The 25938-nt window shown below is 38.9% G+C and overlaps 2 protein-coding genes across 3 annotated transcripts in view; both read right to left on the reverse strand.

Moving 5' to 3' along the window:
- Window positions 1-2165: 2165 nt before the first annotated feature.
- LOC120561188 (creatine kinase U-type, mitochondrial-like) lies at window positions 2166-8105 on the reverse strand. 2 transcript variants are annotated; one of them, XM_039804188.1, is made up of 10 exons: window positions 7972-8105; window positions 6172-6346; window positions 5782-5980; window positions 5605-5700; window positions 5294-5515; window positions 5108-5193; window positions 4090-4213; window positions 3669-3803; window positions 3443-3568; window positions 2166-2419 (listed from the first exon to the last, which is right to left on the reverse strand). In XM_039804188.1, the coding sequence occupies exons 2-10, from the start codon at window positions 6318-6320 to the stop codon at window positions 2303-2305; spliced, it is 1254 nt and encodes a 417-aa protein (XP_039660122.1). In that variant the 5' UTR covers window positions 6321-6346; window positions 7972-8105; the 3' UTR covers window positions 2166-2302. The 2 variants fall into 2 exon arrangements, with proteins under 2 accessions (XP_039660122.1, XP_039660121.1); XM_039804187.1 differs by having other exon boundaries at window positions 6172-6343; window positions 7972-8104.
- Window positions 8106-10905: 2800 nt separating this feature from the next.
- LOC120560029 (ras-specific guanine nucleotide-releasing factor 2-like) overlaps window positions 10906-25938 on the reverse strand; it is a 49968-nt gene continuing 34935 nt past the window's right edge. The window contains 13 exon segments of the mRNA XM_039802131.1: window positions 10906-13143; window positions 14047-14115; window positions 14209-14326; window positions 14413-14492; window positions 14903-15100; window positions 15195-15279; window positions 16410-16513; window positions 17127-17187; window positions 17607-17719; window positions 20668-20774; window positions 21085-21174; window positions 22171-22296; window positions 24403-24911. Coding sequence (XP_039658065.1) covers window positions 13051-13143; window positions 14047-14115; window positions 14209-14326; window positions 14413-14492; window positions 14903-15100; window positions 15195-15279; window positions 16410-16513; window positions 17127-17187; window positions 17607-17719; window positions 20668-20774; window positions 21085-21174; window positions 22171-22296; window positions 24403-24911 — 1753 coding nt within the window. The 3' untranslated portion in view covers window positions 10906-13050.

Raw genomic sequence — 25938 nt, forward strand, 5'->3', positions numbered from 1 at the left:
TCTGTATTTTATAAGAAATCAATATTAATTTTGTAATACTAGTTTATATTTGGTACATTTCATTCTATATATACAAATATTTCCAAATATACAGTGTCTGTTAAATGTGGAAATGTGTGCTCTCTATACAATCCCACCAAATTATCATCAATTAATTTAATATTATTTAATTTTAAAGACATGTTGTGTCACTAAGAGTTCGCTCAACTTGAGTTAAAACTGCATATTTGTCCTGAATGTGTGTAAAGCATTCACCCAAAACACTTTCACTGTCTGTGGTGAAGTTGAGACTGCCACACCTTGAGCTGTCAATGTGTAACTAATCAATGATTGAATAGACAAAATGACCTTGGAAGAATATTAATATCATAGCTACAAAAAAATTCCCTCTTGTAGGCTTCCTTGAAGTACTGCATATATGCTGATGATAGGTTGAAAAACACTATTGGTTTTTTGTGGAGTACGAGTGTTCACTATCCCTGCTGATAAAATCCCATCAGCAGGGATCCTCCAACACACACTCATACACACAGAGTTTCTGAGCTCTTTAGTGTAGATCTCCAATAGCATTAATAGATCTACGTCATTAATCTGCTGCCAGAAAAGGAAGAGCAACTTAGAAAGACTCTCTGAGCAGCAGGATTTAAAAGGCCCTTACACCCAAATAATTAAATTCTAATTAACACTAATTTCTCATGGCAGGATGCCTTTATTTATAAAGTGTAATCCACACTTCTTCTTGCCTAAGCATGTAAATAAGATGAAATTGGCTATGTAGTGTCAACCATCCACCTCTGTTTCGGCCTGTCTGGTGTCTGTTGGTAATGAGCTTGGCTTTTTGCCCCTGGATTAAATGCCTTGTATAGGAGGCAAGTGAGGTCCTAGTGCCAGGTTAACCACCAGCTACTGAGGTGTAATACAGTACATCCTTAGAGTACTTTTTTATTCCTTGCTGTTTATTTCTTTTTCATAGAAGAATATGACGCTACTTGCTGCAATAACAGCAGCTATAGTCTCTTTTGTGAGACAGGACAAGCAGGGGTTGAGCACTTAATTATAGAGTTCGAAAGGTTGTAACCTTATTGTCCAATATAGCTCCATCTTATTAAGTCTGGCTGTTGGCCAATGCATAATGCCAAGATCTCTGTCTGAGGGAGAGAAGGACCTATCAAAGCAGTGGGAGGTGTGAGTGTTCACTGTATGTTGTGTGCACTTGAGTTGTGCTTTCTTTTCTGTTTGACTTTGATGTAGCTAGTTTCATTATCTTTTTTTTGCATTAGTTTACAGGAATTATAGTGTTATGACAGCTAAGACTTTTTAATATAATATTTTGTTTTCCACACTTTCATGTGCTTTTGAGGTAAACAAATATGACTTAGTTGAATTTGATAAACAACCAGTGCTGTGGAAGAAGTATTTATATATTCTACTTATTTGTCAAAGTACCAATACAAGAATGTAAAAGTACTCCATTCTGCATTCAAAACCTTAAAAGAATTGCAGAAATATTATCGGAAAAATGTACTTAAAGTTTAATATACTAGTAGTATATTAGTGCTCTACTGGATCAAAATATTAATCTTGGGGGACCTGACATAATTAATGGGGTAGGAAAAAAATTAATTGTATTCATTCTTTTTGGACTTTCCTCTAATCTCTTTTTTTTATGAAATATTGGATAATTTGGCCTCAAACTGTTGTTTTGATTAAACCATTTGAGAAGTTTAGAGGGGAAATGTCTCTTTGGTGGAACTGCTACATCTGAAATGTGATAAGGAGCCCCAACTACAGTACTGTTTTTTGTAAGGGTCCACAAGCCAGTTGAGAACCACTGGTTTGATGTGCAATGCATTGTATTCTATAAGATTATGAATTGAAATGTAAAATCTGACAGTAGTAACTATAGCTTACTATAGCTTAGCAGTCAGATAAAAGAGTAGACACAAAAATGTTTCACTTAAAAAATGATGTCAAGTAGCAAATCAAGTAAAATACAAGTAGCTAAAAATTTTACCAAAGTACTGCACTTGAGTAAATTTACTTAGTTACTTTCCACCACTGTCGCTAATCTTAGTTTGTTATCGTTTAGGTTTCAGGTAATCTTTTGCTTTTAGAGGCTGTAACATTACTGAACTATGAAATAATACAAGAGTGTTTATTGTGTCTAGAATTTGTGTACATGTAATGCATTTATTGTGCATGGTTAGTCAATACAGTGCTACAGTATACATGCCATGAATATCTTGTAAGACCAACAGTTGGAGCGCCTGCTCTATTCCAGGATTCCCAGCAGAGGTGATGTTCACTTCCTGAATGGAGAGATGGGGGAGGGGATCTTGATGTCCTGCCCCCTCTCCAGTCTCTTCTCACATTCAATCAGGTAATTTACACCGTCAATCACTAATTGTACCAGCTCGACCTGTGGATGCATAGTAACTAGTGTCAAAGATCAATATGTATATAGTTGTTACATTTGAATTAATATCCATGCAATTCTATCTACTATGGTCCTGATAATTAGCAAACTCAGTGGTTCTCGATGATGTGTCATTGACGCTCAAGAGTCTGCAGGATTTCATTTCATTTAATAAAAAGAACTATATAAGCAAATAAGTGAATTCAGATGATTTATTCGGAATAAAGTTAGTATAGTTTTAAACCCAGGTTTTGTGGGTTACTCTTTCTTAAGTACCCTTTTACTTACAACTTTACTGCAGAAAGCTTTTCATGTCCACGTAGAAAAGAAGAAGAATTGGGAACAAGATAGGAATGTACATACTTTTATGTCTTTTGTACATCAAAGGGGGACAGTTTTTAAACCATTCACATTGTGCAGTCAGAAAAGAAAAATGAATGTAATCTGTAACAATTGTCTGTTTATAAACTGTCTTTAAGTTTAGGTTATCTGCTATTCTCAGCTGTGTGTAACTAGAATACATAATGCCCATATCATCCCCCCACCCCTGCATAACCTGCTGACATCTGGCAAGTTCAATTCACACCTGGGGACTTTTATAAGTTTCTGACTTGCTCTGATTGAATGTGATTTGCAGACTCTAACATCAACCATAACCAAAGAGGTGATAATAATAACCCTGACCTTACTCCACAGCGCTGTGGAGATAGGTCAGGTAATGCGAGACTATCTTGATCTTAACTATCTATGATCTTAACAGCCTTCGATTGGTAGTGCCTGTTGGAGGCTTTGATCACAGCCTGCGAAGAAGTGCAGCAGGAAAGACTCTGCTAAGTAGACAGCAGTCTTTAACCTCAACTGGCACTTCCCCGCCTGGATTACAGATTAAAGAACAGCAGTGGGTACGCTTATTCACAGCCCACACCTGTTGGGATGTCTGCTGTCCTATGTCTAACTCTAACTCTCTTTGCCTGCTGCTCTTTTCTACTCTTACTTCAGCTGCTGCTTTCCTCTTCATGTGTTTACCTCTGACTTGCCCAGACGGTCAAGGTTAGAAATGTCCACGGTGTCTCCAGTAGCGGCCGTGTCGACGCCTCCTGTGCCTCTCTTCTGTAGCCTCAGGTTATCCAGGATCTTTTTAAAGCGAGGGTCCTAGATCATAAACAACACACAGTAAATAATTTTTCAGTCATGACAACTAGAACACGGGAGGAAATATATTGTTTAACTTGAACTTCTTTTCCTGCATTACCCTGCTGAGGATGGGCAGGCGGATATGCACACCAGCCCTAAGCCCAGTGCCGAGGTTAGAGGGGCAAGTGAGGATGTAGCCCAGACGGTCATTCCACATGAACTCCCAGCCTCTCTCCTGAATTAGATGCTCCACCTAAAAGTTGCAAGAAAAGACTAGATTTATATGTTTACTTTTTGGAACACATGTAAAAGATAATTGCAACAAGCTGGAGATAGCAGGTACAGAAAGGCCCAGTTTCTTGTTTTTCTATGTATTTAGTTTTTCATAGCCTACTTTTAATACAATCTGTAGGCAATTTTTTTTTTTTTAAGTCTTTACAATACTATACATATCACTGAGATAAAATGCATTGATAAACAATTTCAATTTGGAGCAATACGTTTAACAAAATCCACACTGGAAATAGAGACATGCATACCTGTTTAAGACCTCTGCAGAACCTTTCAAACACTCTCTTCATGTTTCCTCCTTTCTCCATGGATATGATCCTTGTGTGGTCCTCCTCATTGATCCAGATTAAGAAGTTCTTCTCATTGTTGTGCCTGAGACAATCAGGAATAATTAAACTCCAATGATATCCATGTTAATACAGCTGCTGATACAATTGAATCATTCAGCAGAGAAAATGCCTACAGCGTCAGGCCAGTCATGGGCTATATAGACACAGGTGTGGAGGTGGGGTTCGGGGCAACACTACTTTATCAAAAAGGAAATGATGCTGAAGTTGGAGTTATGGAGGTAAAGGAAGAAGAAAGGCATGAGGTTGAATTTGCAGAGGAGAGTGAAATAGCTGTTTGAAAAGTGTGAAGGTATAATTAGGGCCTTTAAACAATAGATAAAGTAACCTATTACTTATAGTCTGGAGGAGCTGCGAGTGCAAGTTTCAGGATACTAGCAGTGATGTACAAAGCACTACATGGATAGGAAAAAAACATTTCCATGTATTGTAAAACTAATTAAAAAGCACAGTGAATTCCAGCAGTGAGTTCTTACATAATTTTACAGAAAAAAAAATTGTAATCTAATTCTGCTGAATAATCCACTTCTTTCCAGTCACATTGATCCTGTACTATATGATGGTGGTGCTCAATGGTGTCAGATATCAGACAATGTTCACAAATCTTCCCTAAATAACCCACTGTCTTACAAATTGGTATATGTCATCAAATAAGACACTGGTACATTGCCAAAAAATAAGTTATGGGATGAAGATGGTCACAAATAGCAGTTGTCATATTAGTGTTTCTATTACTGTCTCTCCAGTTGTCCCCACAAACCAACCACTAGTGATGGCTGTGAATGAAACCAGGATCGTACCTCTGAGGCATATCTCTTCAAAATTATGTTTCTCGGCACTCTAGGCAAACTACAGTGACTATAGCTAAACTAAAAAAAACAGCATTGTTTCTTCTACAATGAGTTTCTCCTAGTCTTACCAGATACCACGAGCATCAGGCCAATCTCTGGCCATCCCAGCTGCCGTGAGCAGAGGTGACACAGGTTTATCAAACAGGAAGTGCTCCTGATTGGCCAGTGAAGTGATAGAGGAATCAGGGGGGACATTAGTCATCAAAAAAAGAGAACAGAACCTTGTCTCTGAGTGTGATTGATTGTGCAATTACATCAATAAGTTGTTTCTGCTCTCTGTCAGACATCTCTCCCAGGCTGTAGTAGCGACCAGTCAGGTCTCCCTTCAGGCCAGCCAGAGCTGTCACAACCACGCGCTCCACCTCACGGCGCTCAGAGCGCGAGCATGCAGGCGGAAGACTCAGCCCACGGATGCTACGACCGGTACGGACACGAGTTGATAGCACGTAGCGCTCATCAAACATTCCTGAGGTGATCTGAAAAAACAAAAGTATTAGGTCACTGAGTGGATGCAGGAAGTAATGGATGCAGCGAACAAATTAGTGAAGAGGTATGTGGGTGTTACCTTGGAAGCATCCAGGTCAGTGGGATGCTTCATTGTGCGAGGGTCGTATCCATTGTGTCTATCCTTGATAACAGGGTCAAAGAGCTCAGCAAACACCTGATGGGGAAAATCAAGTTGAGTTTTCTCCTCGTTTCAAGACTGAAGACACAACAACTCCCTGCAAACATGAGTTCCAACCTCGTAGCTCTCCTCATCTCCAGCTACCATGCCCACAGTCTTGATGAAGGGGTGTCCAGGGTTGTCCACCCCAGTCTGGATGCACTGGTCCAGGGTCCAGTTGCTGGGGGTTGTCTTGTCCCTCAGGCGTCCATAAATGGTTGGGGTCAGGGCTGCTGCCATGCAGTTGTTGTGCTTCCTCAGGTCAGGGAAATCAGCGCTGTAGAATGTTATCAACAACTAACTTAGTGTTTGGATAAAGAAGCTTCACTACTAGTAAATCCCTTTTTATAATCCCTTACCTTTACAAGACAAATACTTTTTTTTAAATAAAACATTTAGTTTGCTTCAGCAGTGCCTCTGTAATATGGGAATTTAAACATAAATGTATACAATTTTCAAAATACCTACCTGGGTGGATAGAGCCTTGTCCTCTCAGCGGCAGCAGCAGCAGTGTTGTCACTGAGGACGTATCCAGACGCCAGTGTGCCAGCGCCGATGCTGGCCAAAATCACAGCCGTGTTACGGCCAGACATTATACGGGTGAAAGAGTTCGCCATGATTCAGTGTTCTTGGTTATTACCTGAAAGGTCAGAGGACAAAGGTGACGTTCCATCAACTTTTAAAATTATTTATTTACCCAAAAAATTATAATTTCCAGTCTGATTACTTCTTATGGGAAAGTACTGTGACTGAGTTTACCACTTGATCCCAATGTGTATACAAACACTGCTTGTGGTAATAGATAGTTGGTTATAGTCTCATTTTGGAGTTATAAATGTTGTAAATGTTAATGTGTATTTGTGCTACTTTGTAGAATACTGAGCTACAAGCCTGAACTTTACTGCAGCATCCTGCCTGAATGTCACAGAAGGCATTTAGGAGAAGCTGATAATTGGGAATCAGATTGTTAAACCAGACTGCCCATAGGCACAGAGGGGAGCAGATAGACAACAATCTGTAGCAGAGTATTTGTTGTACCACTTGTATTTCCCTTTACAAATCACACAGTGGTGAGATAAGAGCATAGTGTAAGGTTGTAGTAATCCAAGCATTTACAATTTACAATTTTTTGGGGATTGCAGTAAATACATGTTTGGAGGTAGCAGTGGTTGTGGCTTTTGTATTTAAATACATTCTACTATTTGTATTTATTGCTCTGTCACCAAGGTACTCAGAAGGAAACACATTAAAGTAGTGAATTTAAGTCTCAAAGTGATCAAGTTTGTGAGGATAAATATGGAATCTTGTAATACTTTTCCCCACTGTTTGTCATACAGTTCAACAATCATCTTAAGTTTACATTAAGATGTAATTAACACACATCTTCACATGTACATACTCAGACCAAACTACTAATTGCATAAACCTATTAAATGCTTAAGTAACATATACTTCTGAGGTCTGTGCTGAGATTATTCTAGAAGCAGCCACCAGGGGGTCAAAGTCAACTGTCACACACACACACACACACACACACACACACACACACACACACACACACACACACACACACACACACACACACACACACACACACACACACACACAGTGATAGTATAGCATGTGTCACATTAAGGTCAGGAGGAGGGGTTAAAAGGTAAGAAAGAGGGTGGAAAAGGATTAGAGGGATTCTCCTCCGAGACTAGAAGATTAAATGAATTCTGAAATGGGGAAAGACATGTTAAATGTAAGATGAACAGTCAGTCTTGGACGTAGGAGAGACACTGCTGGAGATTTAAGAAGGAGACCAACAGGTGGCTGGTCCCTGTTAGTATCAGGCAGATTAAGAGGCCCTAATACAAGAGGCTGCTGTGTAGGATATACAGTTTGCTGTAAATGTCCACCCTTGGAGCAAGTAAAAAGCAAAAGGCAGAGACAGTTGATGAAAAGATTGGAGTCTCTTTGCGTGTGCTGTGAAACTTCTATTATTGATGATAAAAAACACAAAATACATTAAATCCTAATCAGCTCTTTGTGCATATTGTCACAACAATTTAAATGCATTGTCTTCTTTCAGAATATTCCACTTTCTTCAGAATAAAGCGGCACTAAATTAAAAACACAAGTGAATAATGTTTGAAAGGCTGCCATAAACAACTGCTGTTGACAATGTCTTTACTTCTCCAAGGGAAGCATGTGTGCATATAAAACAGGACAGATCTGTGAGAAAAAGAGCTAAGAGATGAGGAGGGACAGTCCATCACTCACCTGAGTTTTGTCTGAAGAGTGGAGGCAGCAAAGGACCTGTGTGTTTCCTGCAGCTCAGTCCGGAGAGGCTCGATCTGCAGAGTGAGAGCAGACTGAAGAACAGAGCTGGGATCAGAGAGGTGGGGACACTGGCTCGGGATTAGCCTCTCACTGAGTGACAGACAGAAAATCCTCTTTCTACTGTCAGTCAGCATGTCTGCCTGCCTCTTCACACATGCACTCGAACACATGCATGCATGCACGCACGCATACGCACACACACACACACACACACACACATTCGCAGGGCTTTTTAGGCATTTTATTTAATTAGATTATCGTTATAGTACTTAATACTTAAATCTAGCAAGCAGATGAGGGTTTATGTGTTCAGGTGACACTTCCACTGGAGATTTAACCCTAATATTCAGTATTATAGCTCAAGAAGAAAGGTACCCAAAGCATGCATAACTCTGTTTAACTGTTCCTTTTTTAGCTGTAAGACAAAATGTGAGTATATTTGATGTGACACACACTTATAGGCCTATTTAGACTGATCAAAAAGTGGGTCAGAGAGGAATATCAAGCCTGCTAATTACTGCGGAAATCTTGTACACCACTGTGCTCTGTATGCTGCTGCTAAATGGGCATCCCTGTATGTCCACACACTTAGTTGCATTGCAGGCTTTTATATATAAATCTCTCCTTGGGCTGGTTCCTTCCTTCTTTTTTGACTACTTATTCATCATTACCTATGCATTGTGTCTCTAAATTTAAATGTCCTCTCCTTGTTTTTTCCCCAGTATTTCAAATCCAGTATACCTAATTTTCACTGCTGCTGTCTTTGACTGGAAAGGAGTCTGAGATGTCACACCAGCAGTGTTGTGGTAAACTTCACATAACTGTTATCCATCTGCCCTCAGAAACAGGAGTCGTGTTGGTTGATCTGCAATACAACTCCCACTGAGAGACAAATACTTACAACCTACAACTGCCACCCTTCAGCCTTCTGCCAACTTGTCACATCTCCTCGACAACATTTGGAACGATGACTTTATCACTTTGCAAACACTTGCTCAACTTGTCTGTGATTCACACCGCACCACTTTTCTCTTTCACTTCCTCTGTCTGGTCTGTCTCACTCTCCTTCTCGCTCTTTCCCTCTCTCTGACATAATGTCCTGCAGCAAATACAAATAGCAATGTCTATCTTTAGATACGGAAACGGCATTCAACAGCGTTTCCTCTTCATACTTAAACCTCACTTTGATGTCACAGCTGGTAAATTAAATATCTTATCATTCTCTCTTTATAATTATTGATATCTAAAGGTAATACATTTTACACGTTTGTTGTCCAACAGCCCATCAGAGCCCTGTAGTTTAACATTGTTAATTTGTATTAATATTATTTAATATTCATCAGGCAGAATGGAATACTTTGCCATGAAATTGCAACCTCCAGTTAACAACTCATCCATTATCAAATCAGCAGTAGCTGAGATTAAAGAAAAGAAATTTTAGCTTTTTCTTTTCTTTTTGCCCTTTTTACTTTTTACTTACAAGTTACTGTTTAACTTGTAATACTGAGATAGTTATTAAGACAAGGAGGAGATTAGATCAGGTCATGTATAATTATATAATATATAATTATACAGGTCATGCCTTTAAGATGCAATGCTATTCATGACCACAGGGAGGCAGGATGGTCACAGGTCACACTACTGTACATGACAATAAGTGTGGAGGCCCAAATGTCAGGACAAAACCTTTCAGCAGTGTTTCAGTGACAAAAGCAACAAGATAATGGCTGAAAAAACAGTGGTGGAGGATGTAGAGACTCTAGTCTTAAACAAAGGTTTATGGTCTTACAGTTCAAACTGTCCTCTGTCAATGTATCATATATGTTTGCTTTGTGTGTGGCCTGTGCAGTATATTAATAAAATGAACATTTTCATATTCTTGTCTTTGACTAACCATTGACACATGGTTTATCGCACTAATGCTCTTAGAAACAATTACAAATTATTCCCCTGTGCACGTGAATGTGAAATCCTGTCTCTGGTTGAGGAACTGTTTCATGAAAGATCCAGTAACAACTAGTGATGGTCAAATGAAGCTTCGCGAACCACTGCCTTTATTTTCTGAGCTCACTAGATGGCGCTCGCTGTTCAACAAAGGGTTGAAAAGACACTGAAATGCCATTCCTTTAACCTTTTTCTTTGAACAGAGAGCACCATCTAGTGAGCTCAGAAAATAAAGACAGTGGTTCGCGAAGCTTCATTTGACCATCACTAGTAACAACTGTCTTATAGGCCAAAGTATAAGTGGTGTACCTTTTATATACTGTATTTTTCTTGAAATATACATGAACTTTGGTTGGCATTTTAAAGTACCGACCTAAAGATGGAATACTCTTCAACAACAGCAGCCAAAAGAATGTCATTAAGCTACAAAATCTAAAACTCATAAGTTGTTCATCATCTCAAGAGCAGCGTTAGAATTGACATGTTTAGAATGTATAAATATTTATCTACAGTAGTTCCGGTTTCTTGCTTTGAGTGTACAAATGGAAGAATAACAATGATAATAATACAAGCACAAACTGAACCAGTTAAAGTTTTGTTTTTTCTGTAATAATAATGAAATAATAACGCGTAGGGAATTCTACTCGCAGTCTTACAGCAGTCTACTCTTAGACCTCAGCACCGAATAAAACCCCCAAATGTTAAGAAGGATTTCTTGGTTAAATCAAACTGTGCTCTGATCATACAAAGGTACATAGTTTGTTTGGTCCCATATTGTAGTTTTTTTATTTGTTGATGCACCCTGGAGCCTGTCATTATGTTGAAAAATTGACATGGAATTTAAAATTAAGGGCAGTTGTTGCCAGAGGAAGCAGAAGCAACGTAATATCATCAAAGTTATTGTACAGTTCAAGGAAATGCACAAACACATAAGGCATATTGAATTTATTTCCCCTGCACCTACCAGTGAAAAATGCAAACAATACACAAAAATGATATTCAAATACAAACATAGCTTCTTGTATTCCCAAACCTGTATGTAAAACATACACTACCATACACACAACAGACACAGTGCAAAGGACATGTTTTTTCAAAAAGCAAAGCCTGAAAACATTTCCTCTAATCAATCTGGAACAAGGAGATGATTATGAGTAAAGTTCTCGGTTTTCACTGAGGCCTGCATAACTTCTTACATAACAACAGACTGTTTTGCAGATGACATAGCCTAAAGACTATAATCGACTTCATGAGATACACAAAGAGACAAATGGGCCAAAATATTGTGTCTATGCCTTTTAAGAGAGCCTCCTGGCAGCTACAGAGACAATATAGAGAAGCAGAGGGAGAACGCACAGGGAGTGTCCAGTCAGACATGTACAACATGCAGCTGTTGTGTGCATGCAGGACAACTATGTTCATCATATCAGCAATACGGAAAATAAATTCTTATTATTCAAATGCTACATTTTTTTTCAAAAGACATTGTTTTTTTTATGATACAGTTAAACAGATTTTTTTTGCGATACACGAGCCTTGGATGCAAAACTAGAATTCAACATAAAAGGTGGAGAGACAAAAAACGACAATAAAATTAATATTCACACCATAACAATTCAAAGTATTTCTTCATCAATCATATGATATGTGTGGATATGTCACTATATACAAAAATAATATAAATACAGTATCTGATGAAATAAATAGCATGGTAAATAACGATCATACTGTCACTCAAGCAAAGCTACATCTCAGAGAGTGCAAAAACTGTCCCAGCCTACATCCAAGCGTTACACACTGGGACCTGACTACACACATCAGTTTCTAAAAGCTAAAGAAATCAAACTGCACACAAACGCTGCAAAAGCTTTGGGACAGTAGAGGTTATAACAATGTTTAAACACTAGAGGGAGATATTTGCTGCAATGACTTCACTGTGTTTACACTAACATGCTACTGTTTAATCCACGTGACCTATTTTCTGAAAAAAGAAGTTGAATAAGTGAAACTACAGTCCAATTTCTAAAAGAAATCTTAGGAATTCTAAGCAGGATTTCTATAAAACTTTTCACTTGTAAATTGGCAAGTGTGGGATAGTTGACCTACACTAATGGAAGGCACTGATAAAGTTTTTAATTTCATGTGGAATTTTTTTTAGAAAGAGCTTTCCATTTTTATCAGACATCTTTAGGCAAAGACCGACTAAAGACAAATACAGAATTCTTTGTTTTATCAATGGAAAAATCAGCTACTTTATCAAAATATATCAAATTTTTCCAGTTTAAATTATGTTCATTTTAGTATCTTTCTACATGATATTGAAGGCTTAAAGGCGTTTTGCCATATCCAGCCCACTGAGGATGCATAGTGATTTAAAGAGTCACCCCGGTAAGAGTGAAGCATGCTAAGCAGAGGGTCATGGGTCAGGTTGAAGGCCATTTAGACAGTTACATCCCAAGCTGAAATCATGCAAGTTTTGTGCAGTGACCATCATGACAGAAAGCATATTTTGGGGATCTTGCTCCAAGACATGGCACGGAAATGCACAGGTAACAGAACACAGACAACAGCACAGAGACACCAAGCTCAGACATCTCTCTCTTACACTATCTGTATATGCTACATCTCTGTTACATCCACTGTATTTCATCCATTCTCTTCATGCTCTCAGCCTTCCCTGCACTCTCAGGCTGTCTGAGGAAGTGTGATGTCAAGTGCACCACACTCTAGACTGAGGAATGATGAGCGCACACAGCGACATGTCATTTCCTAAAAACCCTCACGCAATGCAACCAGAACCTTTTTCTCTTGTTCTTCTTGAAGACAATCAATCTATCACCTTAGAAATTTTCAGCCTGTCCTCTTCTCATGCTCCCTCTCTTGTAAAAGCTTGTTCAACTGGCCTCATATTTGACTCTAAAGGTATCTCTCACTTCAGTCAGTATCTCTCTTATATTTATTTCCACGTCACTCTCGCAACTTTCTGATTTCCTCTTGACTGATGAAAATACGTGGGCGTGTTGCCCTTGGGGGTCCAGGTTCTGCAGGCTCCCACTGGCCTCAAACAGCTGTAACTCATGCTGGAAGCCTGGGCTCGATCTTCAGTGAGAGATCATAGAGTGTCTCTTCATCCATGATGAGAGTCTTATCCAGAAGGTACTGGGTCACCTGGAAAGAAAACATAAAAAGGGGGGAGAGATATTGTAAATTACAGACCAGCAAAAGCTACGGCGTCATTTTGTTATTTTCAATTAAAGACTGAGATGTTTAAAAATCATTTTAGTTCTCATAGTTGTCTTGAGTTAAACTACTACTAGTATGTCATAAAAAAGTCATAGTATATATAGCATGTCATAAAAATGTCATTAAAAAGTTGTAGTATAGCATGTCATAAAAATATAAAAAATCATAGTATAGCATGTCATAAAAATGTCATTAAAATGTCATAGTATAGTAGGCCTATATCGTAAAAATATTATAAAAAATCATAGTATAGTGTGTCATTAAAATATCATAAGTAGTAATGATTACGGCAAAGTAAGGTAAGGTAAAGTAGGTGATTACGGCCCTGCTCCACAGTTCACTGATTGGCCCATCTAATAAGCAGAAAAAGACGGTTGGTGATTTAAGATGGCTTCTGCAGGACCGTGTTTTTATCTCTCAGAAACTTATACATTTCCAAACTACCATATATCAAAAGAATCTTTAATAATCCTTTCACACCAGCAGCCGAAGCCAGCACTTCCATAAAGGTTCTGTGTTGTCAAACCTTGTATAACTAATTTCTAAATCTTTTTTAAACCCACTTCTACATACTGCTAAGTTAAGTTAAGTTAAGCTAAGTTAAGATAATGTTTGACAATTTATATCATAATTAATAAAAGCAATTGTTATGTGTTTTGCTATTATAGCCATGTTTTTTTACAGTGCTATATAAATAAAGTTTATAATTTATTATTATTAAAATGTACTGTACATTCAATGATGTTCAGTGCTGCTTCGGTGATGTTCTTTAGAAATAAAAGGCACTCCTATTAGGAAGAAATATTCAATGTGTTTACAGAAATGTACCTTGGCTTGGTGCTCTATTCTGTACGGAGTCTGCTGGAACTGTCGGATCTCTCTGATGATGTGGGATATCTAAAGAAAATTTTAAATTTAAGTTGAAAATTGAAGTAAAGTATACAGTGTACAGATGATTTGCATAATTTCTTTATGCATGTATGTGCCTACCATCCTCATTTTGGAGAAGTTAACAAGACCTTCCTCAGTAAAATTGGGTGTTCCCTCCTCAATAAAGGCCAGATCTGTTAGATACATTCCCAGGTATGGCACACATGGAGGGTTGCAGCTGTAACAAATTGCCTCAAAATCAATCAAAGCACATTTTTATTTTCTTAAGTCTGATATGTATAACATCATTTGCAAAGTTCTCACTTTTTCAGGGTCTCCCTCAGATTTTTAAACCTTCCCTCAGAGGACACAGTCTTCTGTAGTTTGTCCATCAGGGCTTTAGTCTGGACAAGACCAGAAATACACATTTATTTACATCATCAGACAAACACAGGACATACACATACAGTAGTTGCATTAAGCCAATATCCACTTACTCTTGATAATAATAAAATGACAAAATCGAATTTGCTTTGGCCCTGAATAGGCAGCATGGCTTGGTGGAGAGACAGATTGTCTGGTAATTGGATGATTATGGCTTTAATCGATTTATGTAGTGCTCATCAGAATTGAGCAGATACAGGAATATGCCACTGTGCATTGTCTTTCCCGGGAACTCTCTAATGACATCAATTCTATATACATTTGAAGACATTACAGAGACCAAATAACTTTCTTCTAATCATCTATGCTTAGGTAAGCCTTATATACACTAGTTTTTTAGGTATAGAGGATTGATAGAGAATTATTCTACCTGTTTGCTGATTTTAGCCCACGTCTTCTTTAAACGGTAGATGGCACTGCGATTTAGCGCGGATGTGATCTCCAGGACTCCGTTGTAGTTGTTGAGACAGCGGCAGATGTCAGCCACAGCAACCCACTTCTCTATGGAGCTGGCTCTCGAGCCCACATCGGTGTGGGTCATAATCTGTGATGCCACCAGGTTACTCATCTTCAAAAGAAAAAGAAAATTAAATATAAAAGGACTTGTTGAATATTTACAGAAGAGTTAGAAAAAAGGTTCTTAAGATATTGAAAGAGCTTACATCATTAAAGTGTTGAGTAGTTTTCATGATGTATGGCGTCCTCTCGGTCTTATCAACCTTCATCCAGCCCTGCCCCAGGAACTCTCTTAGAGACGGAGGACAGACACGTGATAAGTCCAAATGGGATCACACACACTAAAATACAGCACAGTACTTTCACAAGATATAAGTTACATTAGCTAAAGCCTGTGACTTAAAGATATTATCACATCCCCAGCAGGGGTTGATAAGGATTTCTTAAACTAATTAAACACCACAAGTAAAGAAACATGTCTCATGAAGGCTGAACTATCATGAACTGGACTAGATGTGCATGACGTTATTGTTGAATGAAATCTTGTATTGTAGCCAAATATAAAGTTTTGACAAACTACAACACATTGCTTCTAGTTTTAATTATTTAAAAGCTAGCAATGTTTCCTTCAACTGGTTTTAAAAAACACATACCGAAGAGTTGCAAACTTTTTTGAAAGAGGGCCGCACAGTAAAAGATGGGGATACGATGAGGCTTTTAACCTGTTTTACTCTGCTATATGATATGTAATGGCATGGATAAATATATGTCATTATATAGAAGAAATACAACCACATTTACACCTCCATTCAGGAAGGCCAAATACTCAGAGCTGCTGTGCGGTGCATATGTACAAACAAACAGTTTTCCCCCCCAACAACCCGTAGGCGTAGGGAGGCGACCCTCTTATCTCCCGGGGTAAACTCCAACGTAGTGGCGCTCAGCCGGACGTTTATGAGTACCCCCCACACCCACACCAGAGAAGAAGAGAGTCGAACCCCTATCCAGGAGTAAGGTTCCAGAACCAAGACTGTGCGTAGAGGTAAGCCCCAGAGGTGCCGCCCAGGTCTGGTCAGTCGAGGCCCCTGACCCCCATTATGAAATGATTAAATTAATAAATACACGGTGCAAAAAAATCTAAAATTTAATTGCAGGTGTTGCAGATGTTGCTGATGTGAGGGAGAAAACTTCATCATAGCAGCAGCTTACCACATAGTGATGTCAATATCTTACAGGTTGATGTGTAAATTCAATAAGCTAACAGTTTTCCTCACTGCCTTTAAAAGCATACTTTTGTAAGAAGCTGCCTAGGAAACCTGTGATGATGAACTGGTCTCATAACAAGCAGTATACATAAAGGTGATTTAGTTTAGTTTGGCCTGATGCAGATCACAGTGTGAGAGGGTTATGAAATGACTGACTCATAAGGAATGCTTCTGAAGACGATGTGATCCAGAAGTGTGAACTGCTCGGCCAGCTCCATCGCTGGGAGAGACTCGAAACACTCTGCCTTCGGACAGTCCGCCTAAACACACACACACACACACACACACACACACACACACACACACACACACACACACACACACACACACACACACACTCACACACACAGTCATTAATAGACATATATTCACACCATAACACAGATAACAAGGATATATAAACTTATGAAGAGACTGCCTATGATGAATATGTTTTATGACAGTTGACAGTTCCCTGGAGACAGTCACGGTCAAGAGAGGGTTTTTTTACCCCTCCGGCCTGAGGAGCAAGTGTATGTGTGTGTGTTTTTGATTCCCAGTCATTATTAAGCCAAAATAACATTAATGACTCCACCTGATTATTTTTTATCTTTGGGAACTGGTAAAGTATTTGGGGGAGGTGTGTATTAATGTGCAAGTATTTCAAGGATGCTGGCTTCATACAACAGGTCATCCCATAGAGAACCACATTAATTCAAACTAAAGCTGTATCACTTAGCCAGTCTGCATAACAAGAGGTGTATGTTATGCAGCAAGAGGTAGAATTTCTTTTCTCTGCAGTTAACTGTTGCTTCATTGACCCAATTTTAAAATTATAACAATACTGTATGTTTGCAATGACTCAGAGGATTTAATGTACTGCATTTTTCTCACCATCTGTAAGATGTCCTCTATCCTCAGCTGGGCATCATCCTGCTCATCCTGAGAAAGGGCACTAGGAGAAAGAATAGAATAGAATAAAATAAAACAGAATAAAATAAAAACAGAACATGCTCCAACCGAATAATACAGATTAGAAGAGAATATATCGGAATAAAGTAAAATAGAATAAAACAGAATATAATAGGACAGAACACATACATGTAATAAAATATAAAAGAATAGAACAGAACAGAATACAACAGAATAGGATAGAAAAGAACATAATAGAATACAGTAGAACATAACACAATGGAATAATGAGAAGCTTTCATACAAGACAAATTTATGGCAGAAACTATTCAACTTTTAAATGTTACATTCGAGTGCTTCATACCCATGCTGCATGTTTGTGTGTGCATATATACGTGTATAATTGTGCGTGTGTGTGTGTGTGTGTGTGTGTGTGTGTGTGTGTGTGTGTGTGTGTGGTACCTTAGTATGTTTGCAGTAGCTTTTCTCTCCTGAGGCAGGAGGTCCGGATCTCTGAGGACCTCCTCCAGAAGACAGATCACGGACATCTTTAGCTCCCCGTTCATCTCAAAGTCCTAAACACAAATACAAATTAACTTCCATAGTTAAAGGGACCCTCATAGACATATGTAATTAGTTCTCCAGCACCTACAACTAAGTACATGCCTATTTTCAACTCATACCTTAACATTAATCTAAACAGACCAGAAGTAAAAGCTAACAAGAATATATTAATTTTTCTCACTGTCTAAGTCTAAACCTCAAATTGGTTCTCACAAAGATAGAAGTTAGGGGTGAACAAAATCTTCTTTCATGGTATATTTCATTTTAGACAGTAATATTGATATTTCTTGTAATAATTAGTAAAGTAAAAGCAGATTTAATTTTGTAGATAACTTACCTTATTTTACTGATTTCATTTGGGATATTTGACATAATATAATTGATAATAATTATACATATTTAATAGTTTAAACTTTTTTGTGTAACTTCGCGCAAATTCACATAATTTTCGTAATTGTTGAGGTTGAGGTTGAGGACTGATACACCATAAGACAGTGAAGTGGATATAATAGGAATACTGTCAAAGTTGTGTTGTCCTACTGTTGTTGGTTATTTAAGTAGACCACATTACAAAACCAGCCCTCGTGCTTTAACCTTACCCACATCGCAAAAGTAGTTGTAATATGGTGACTATGTAGTTAAGAGTAAACCTAACCAGCGCTACATTCTGAAAAAATCAATTGAGAACGTGTTTATGGATAAAATAACCAGATGGTCTGTTTTGAGCTAATCCAGCAAATTTAACGCCTAAAAATATAAAGGTAAGGTATCACATCGATGCAAAAATTATTACAAAAATTAACTACTAAACTACTATAAATCTTCTTCTAATCTTTGATTTGCAACATTTGGAGATATTAAAGAGACAGCTACAGGATACAGTATTGCAAAATATCTGTGTTAAAAATGTATTTAGTCTGATTTAGAGGTCGACCGATTCATCGGTTTTGCCGATTAATCGGCACCGATAGTTGATTGGTGGAACTATAGTTATCGGCAAAAATCCATACCGATACCATACCATCCGTTGCTGGAGCGGCTGTCATTCATTACACAGTACACGAGAGCTGAGAAGGGTCTGCTGGCATCATGCATTACAACAGCGGCCTCTAGAGGCGAAATGAAAACTATCACTGATTCCTCGTGTTGTTTATTTTCGACACGTGTTACTGCGCGCTGCACGGAGAGCACATGCTGTGCGGAGAAGGCTGACATCAGATGGGCTTTTAAAGCATACATTTTGTCATATCATTATAAAGTTATTAATTTGTTGAATAGATGCTGCATTAGTAGAGAAAGAACAGCACAACAGTATGTTTATTTGCTTTCGAGGCTGAGATGATGCTAAAGATTAGTAGTAGGCTAACTTACCTCAAGCGGTTAAACACTGACAAAAATAAACGCAAGTCCGACGCAAATGACCCTAAAGGATCGTCCACGATCCCAAACGGCACCTCTGATTCATATTTAGATAATTTAATAACAGTTAAACGTAGAGACCACACTGATTGCTGCAGCTAAAAGCTAACAAGTTAGCAGTCACGGGGGTGTCTTTGGTGTCTTTCTAGCCTGTCAAGGGGATTTTCTATCCAGTCTGGAACTTGTGCCTTTTTTCGGGGTTGTGAGCATTAAATCCAAACTGTTACATCTAAGATTTATCCACTTGATGTCCATAATTCATCACGTTTTCGGTCATTTCTGCCGCTAACTCCGTGCTACCATGGATGTATTAAGAGAACGCGTGCTACCCATAGACAGTAGGTGCTACCGACAAGGGAATCTCCCATGATGCCTTTGTTTATGTTTTCAACCAATGGGAAGGCAGGTCCGTCACACATACGGGCATCCAAGCGATAACAAAGAGTATAGTGGGAAAGATAGATCCCTCCAGGTCAGAGATCGTCTGTTACTGTTCTAAACCGACAGTTTAACTGTTTTTATTTGTTATTTATTACTTTTTGTTTCAGTTTGAATGAATGTCTTTTATTGACTTCAATATTTATTTATATTTATATATTTATTTCATTTTGCATGTTTTCATGGTTCAATACAGTTTTTTTATTTTTATAATAAAGTTCAGCACTGTTTTACTTGGAGTGTCATGTTTGTTTTTATCCAGTATCAATTCTAAATACTATCGGTCGATTAATCGGTTATCGGCAAATACGGCCCAACCTAGCTATCGGTATCAGTAAAATCGGTCGACCTCTAGTCTGATTGTATATATGGTCATATGACATTCTCTAGTCTCCACACATTAGTCTGACCAATCATCAGTCACTGCTGTACAATCTTTCATGTCTTTCGACTGATTCCTTCTGCTGAACCCCCTGATTTCTTCCAGCCTTTACACCTTCTTTTCCTCCTCTTTATCCCTTTCATACCCACACCAATTCAACTCTTGTTCAAAGGTCAATTTTAACAAGCTCTTTCTTGGCCTCCGAAAGAAAAATGTGAGTGGGTGTATACTGTGTGTGTGTTTGTGCTTTGCCTCTGCGTTAATAAGCAGACAAAAGTGTGCCTGTCATCACAGCATTTTATGTTATTGAAGAAAAATACGTGAAACAGATCGATGCAGATACAGATCGATTAGACCTCTATGCGGGGAGTCAGGCAATTACCATGATATTCACTTCATTAGAGGCAACACTGGCTGTTTAGCAGAAGAGTAGGTAGACTGAGGCGTGTTGAGTTGGTTTGGTCTAATTGACAAGGCAACAATATTCAGTGTTTGTGTGCATAAGGCTGTTTACATGCTCAAGCGAGGGCAGTGGAGCAAAGAGAGAACGCATCAGACACCTGCTTTAATGAGACCACAGATTTGATCACCCCAGCAAAAACAAGGGACCACACACTCGCATGCATGCATGCACGCATGCGCGCATGCGCACGCGCCGCCACGCACAAACACACACACACACACACACACACACACACACAGTTGTGGGCCCAGACAGACCTGTGAGTGTTTGGAAACCCAGTGCCGCAGTACGTTGAGAACTCTGTTAGTTGCAGCTCGGCGGATGATGAACTCTTTATCACAAGTTCTTTCAGAGTTAGTAAACACTGGAGAGAAAATTAAAAACATGAAAAGGAAAAAGAGAAAATGTTATTACTGTGTCAAAATATAAAACTTTCAATGATGATCTTGGGCTTAACTGTATTTACTAACAAAAGCAAAATCTATTGGTGGTTAAGAAGTATTGAAATTGAAACATATTAAAAGTAACAATATTGCAATTGGGTCACTTCAATGTGTTCATTAAAATGCTTCATTAAAAGTATTTCAAACGTAAAGTAGTTGTAAAGTATTTGCGTGCGTGCGTGTGGGCGTGTGTGCATGCTTGCGTGCGTGCATGTGTGCATGCGTGCATGCCTGGTGGTGAACCATGTCCTGCTGCTGCTGTGGCGATAGCAAAGGCTGAAGCAGGAGAGACTGAGCAGCGTGAGTTCTCCCCTGACTGGACTGCAAACACACAAACACATACTGTAATTATCATCAACAACAACAATAGTGTTATGTTTTAGCGCTGTAATTATTAAGAGGAGTCAACACAAGTAAACTTTCATTTCATACAAACACAATAAAAACATGATTGGTTAAAATACAAAATACATACATTTTTTGTATGATGGCCTTTTTATACTAAATGCCAAATTGCCTATTTTATCAATTAAAATACTTTTAATAGCAACCACCATTCTCCAGTGACAAATTAATGAATAACCAAATAGTTGGTTGCTTGGTAACCTTCTGATAAAATAGTCACATGAGTACGTACATGGGAAATATTTCAAAGTTTGCCTTACTATTCATGTAAATAACCTATAAGAATATACATATACATTGTAAAAACAATATGTACATTAGAGGCTGTGTGTAAGCGCTATGCTAAAATTGACGGCTATGACTATATTTCAAACCAGTAATTTGCATGAAGAGACTATGTTGCATGTAGAAAAGTTTATTTAGCTGATATACTCATTACATCAGGCAGAATTTGTACTAGTGTTTGTAATATACGTCAGAGAAATTTTAGATGCAAAATACAAATATGTAAATTCACCTATACATCATTAACTATATTTATCATCACTAACGAAACTCCCAATATTTAACATTGTCATTCTTCTTACAGGCACATTGCAGACCATAAATATACTCCTCATTGTTGGCAATATTTCCAACAGCCATACAGGAATTCTCACTGTGATCATAACATTGAAAATATTATCACCATCATAACTCAGTCACACAGGACTATTTATGCCATTGTCTGGTTGTATTTGAGCTTTATATTATGCTGCTGTACTAAAGATCAGCCTCCGGGGTCAGGGATCTTTGCCTGGCTTTGCAGAGTGGCAGTGCAGTGGGCACAGCACTGCCCACTGCGAGGGCTTCCAGCTATATCTCTGTGGTTTAGTTAGTCTATGAGTCATAAAACCACACACACAGTGTTACCTCCAGGCTGTCTGTAGCGGAGGTGTCGAGGTGTAGAAGGGGATCGACTTGGAGACATGTCTCCTGCTTCACTGCTCTGAGGAGACTCTGGGATGATTTTCTCCACTGCCACCGACTCCAGGACAGCTAGACAAGAGGAGAGGAGAGGGACAAGAATAATGATGATGATGATGAGGATGATGGTTATGGTCATGATGGTGGCCATTACTGTTGCTGCTCTACAGGAGAGGAGAACTTTATTACACTTAAGTTCACAGCCATGCAGAGATCACTTAGTATAACCAGTGGATAACATCAAGACTTCTTTACTTGTACCATAGGTGTACAATTGGGTTGAGATTGATTGTAAAGGTCATAACATAAAAGCTTGTTTCACATAATTGTATGCATCTGTATTCTGCCCTAATACAGTAAACACAGCACAGTACATGATTACCGGGAGCTCTACTGTAGATGCTCTTGCTACTACATATGCATCCTTGTGTTTTGCTTTGGAGATCAATATGTTGTTTTATTTAAATGAATTTCATTTAGATGTAACTTGATAGATGCAGAGATATTGCCTATTTTCACCTGATGACTCATATCTAATAATATGCTTAGAATGTCACACTGCCAATTTGTGAGTGACAAAGACCAAGAGAAAGGGTAAGATCAACAGGCAAAAAGGAAGATGTGCAAATAGCTGCATGTACATAGATACATTATATCATATACATTTCTGATTAAAAGCTAAAGAAACTGTGAGACAGTATGCAGAGGAGGTGCGAGTGGCATAATGGTACAAGTGCTAATGGCTCTTTGTCTCCTAGTGAGCTGTCAGCAGCTGCCACACATGCACACAGTCATGTACACACTGTTATTGTATGTGTGTGCACATGCTAATTATGGTCTAACTGCAGCTTGTCCTTGCTGTGCTGCTGCAGATGCCCTGACACAATCCCTCTCCAGTCTGAGAGGGCTATTTAACACCACCATTAGAAGATCTGAGCATGTTTGGTGGGAAGTTGTCTTAGCTGACTCAAGCAAATGTAAGGAGATAATGAGGTCCCACCAGGTGCCTTTTCTGCTCTTACATGGGACACTTCACACTGTGCCATTTGAGGAGTGACCCTTAGCTCTTCATGAGCATTTTAGTGCACGATTAAGGCTTTACTGTATATGTCGATCAGTCATTGAGAATACATAGCAGCAAAGCAGAGATTTAAAGCACAGAATAATAATTAAAGCGCCCATATTATGCTCATTTTCAGGTTCATAATTGTATTTTAAGGTTGTACCAGAATAGGTTTACATGGTTTAATTTTCAAAAAACACCATATTTTTGTTGTACTGCACAGCTCTCTCTACCTGCTGTAGATCCTCTTTTCACCTGGTTTCTGTTTTAGCTACAGAGTGAGACCTCTTTTCATCTTCTTCTTCTGTACTATCTTTGATTGCACTCGCACATGCTCAGTAGCTCAGATGTAGATCATGTCAGCTAGCTAACTCTAGAGACAGTAAAAGAAAGCCTGTTTCTCCAACTTTGGTCAGTTACAAAGTAGGATTAGCTGGGAGACTTCTAAATGAGGGCGCACATGTAAGTAGTTCTTTGTGGATTATGGTGAACTTGTGTGTGTTGTAGCAGTGCTTTGCTATTGAGAACGACATAGCATGCTAGCGTTAGCATTAGCGTTAGCATGCTAATGCTAACGGTTAGCATGCTAACGAGCTAACGGTTGTGGTTAGCCAGCTCATTTCGGACTGTGATGTCACAGTCCGAGCCGATTTTGAACAGCTCACTAGGAGACTGAAGGCAGGACACATTCAGAAACCGTATCTCACTCAAAACAGCATGGATGGATTTTTTTCAAAGTTTTTATGTGTGTGGAAGCACCAGAGACACAAAAGAACACCCAAATCCCAGAAAAAGTGATTTTTTCATAATATGGGCACTTTAAAATCTGCCAATGCTTCACAATTCAGATGTTCCAACCCTCTCTTGGCCTGATCTATGGGCCGCACAGCCCGGAAGCAGTGCCGATCAGCTCACCTCTATCCATATCTGACCACATGTCAGTGATGCTGGGTGTGAAAAATACTTTAAACTTGCCAGACAGAAAGGGCAGTGAAACACTGCTTTTGCATTGGCACTAATATGATTAAATAAAAAAAAAAAACAGCCCTAATGCTCTGTGCTGTATAAATGTTTTTTTTGCACTTTATTTATGTGGAAACTACAGTATTAAATACCTCTGCGGATGCTCCGTCTCACTTTGCCACAGAAGGGGTCGATCTTGGGCACATCCTCCCCCTCTGCAGTCGAGCAGGGACTCTGGTCCGGGGACAAGGGAATGGGAGGAACTTGGTCCTGCGGTGGCTTGGAGTTGTTGGGTGGGGGAGAGGTGGAAGAGGGAGGAGGAGAAGAGGAGGTGGTTGGGGTTGGGGTCTGAGGTGTTGGGGTTTGGGGGGTTGGGGGGGTTTGGGGGGTGTGGGCAGATGTGGGGCTACTGGCAGCAGACTGGGAAGTGTTATGGTTGACACTGGAGTTTGAAAAAGGACTGGTTAGGTCGAGGCCTCCGACCCTGGCGGTGATGGGGGAGTGGAGGGAAAGTTTTCGTGTTTGGACAGGGGAAGAGGTGCGGGACTGGATGGACAGAGGAGGTGGAGAGGAGAATTTGCGGCAAAGACGAGGTGATTTGTCGTTTATGTGCTCGCCACCTCTGTTGTTCTGATTGGTGGCAAAGAACAGCTCCAAGGACCTGGAAGGGGGTAAAAAGCAATTTGTTGGCAAAAAAAAAAGAGAATGAAAAGAAAGTGTGTAATTGCAGCAGCTCAATAGAAAAGTTGTTTGTCTATGTGCCTAAAAGTTTCAATAGCAAAGTCATTGTGTCAGATAGTTTTCCTGTATAAGACATACAGTATATATGGTCAAAATACTGTGTTTTCAGAATTCATAGACATTAAAAAAAATCAGATGTCACGGAAAACTGGGGAGCTCAAGGCATTCAATGTTACATTTGGGGCATTTAGCTAATGCAGTTATCCAGAGTGACTTATAATGAGTGTGTGGGCACATACAGTGCAGTCAGAAAATATATGAACAGTGACACAATTTTAATTTTGTTGTGTCTGTACTCCAGCAGACTGGGATGGAAATAAAACAATGTATTTGAGGTTACCGTGCTTACCGTGACTTTAAGCTTTAACTTTAGGGTGTTTACATCCACATCAGATGAACAGTGTAGGAATTTTAGAACTTTGTATACATGGTTCCTCAGATTTTATGAACAGGAGGTAATTGGACAAGTTAACATAAACTTAAATCTGCTCTAACCGTTATCTTTATCCATTCAAAGGATGAAATGACTACATGAAATGTGAAAGAGGTCGCTCATAGTGACGAACTCAAAGAGAATAATCACCAGACTATGCAATTCCCCTCAGCTGACTATGATTTTGGTACCTGATTATTTGCCTAAAACAGGAACATCATAGTCAACAAACAAGTATGTAAGTAGGGGAAAAAATCATAAATCTTATTTACCAGGCAATGAAAGTTCAAAAGCTTTAATCAACAAGCATTTTGTAATGCCATTAACATTGCTCAGAAAGTTGTGTGTTCAGAGCTACATTAAGAGAGGAGTAATCATGCATAGATAAACACAAACACATCCATCATTTATTCACACAAGCCAGTTATTCAGCAGGAAATAGAGGAACAAATTGCATCCCCAACTGAAATAAGAGAAAGGAAAGGCAGACAGAGGAAGGAAAGATACATGAATA

Source organism: Perca fluviatilis, chromosome 6 (assembly GCF_010015445.1).
Source record: "Perca fluviatilis chromosome 6, GENO_Pfluv_1.0, whole genome shotgun sequence".
In the NCBI taxonomy this organism is placed as follows: Eukaryota; Metazoa; Chordata; class Actinopteri; order Perciformes; family Percidae; genus Perca; species Perca fluviatilis.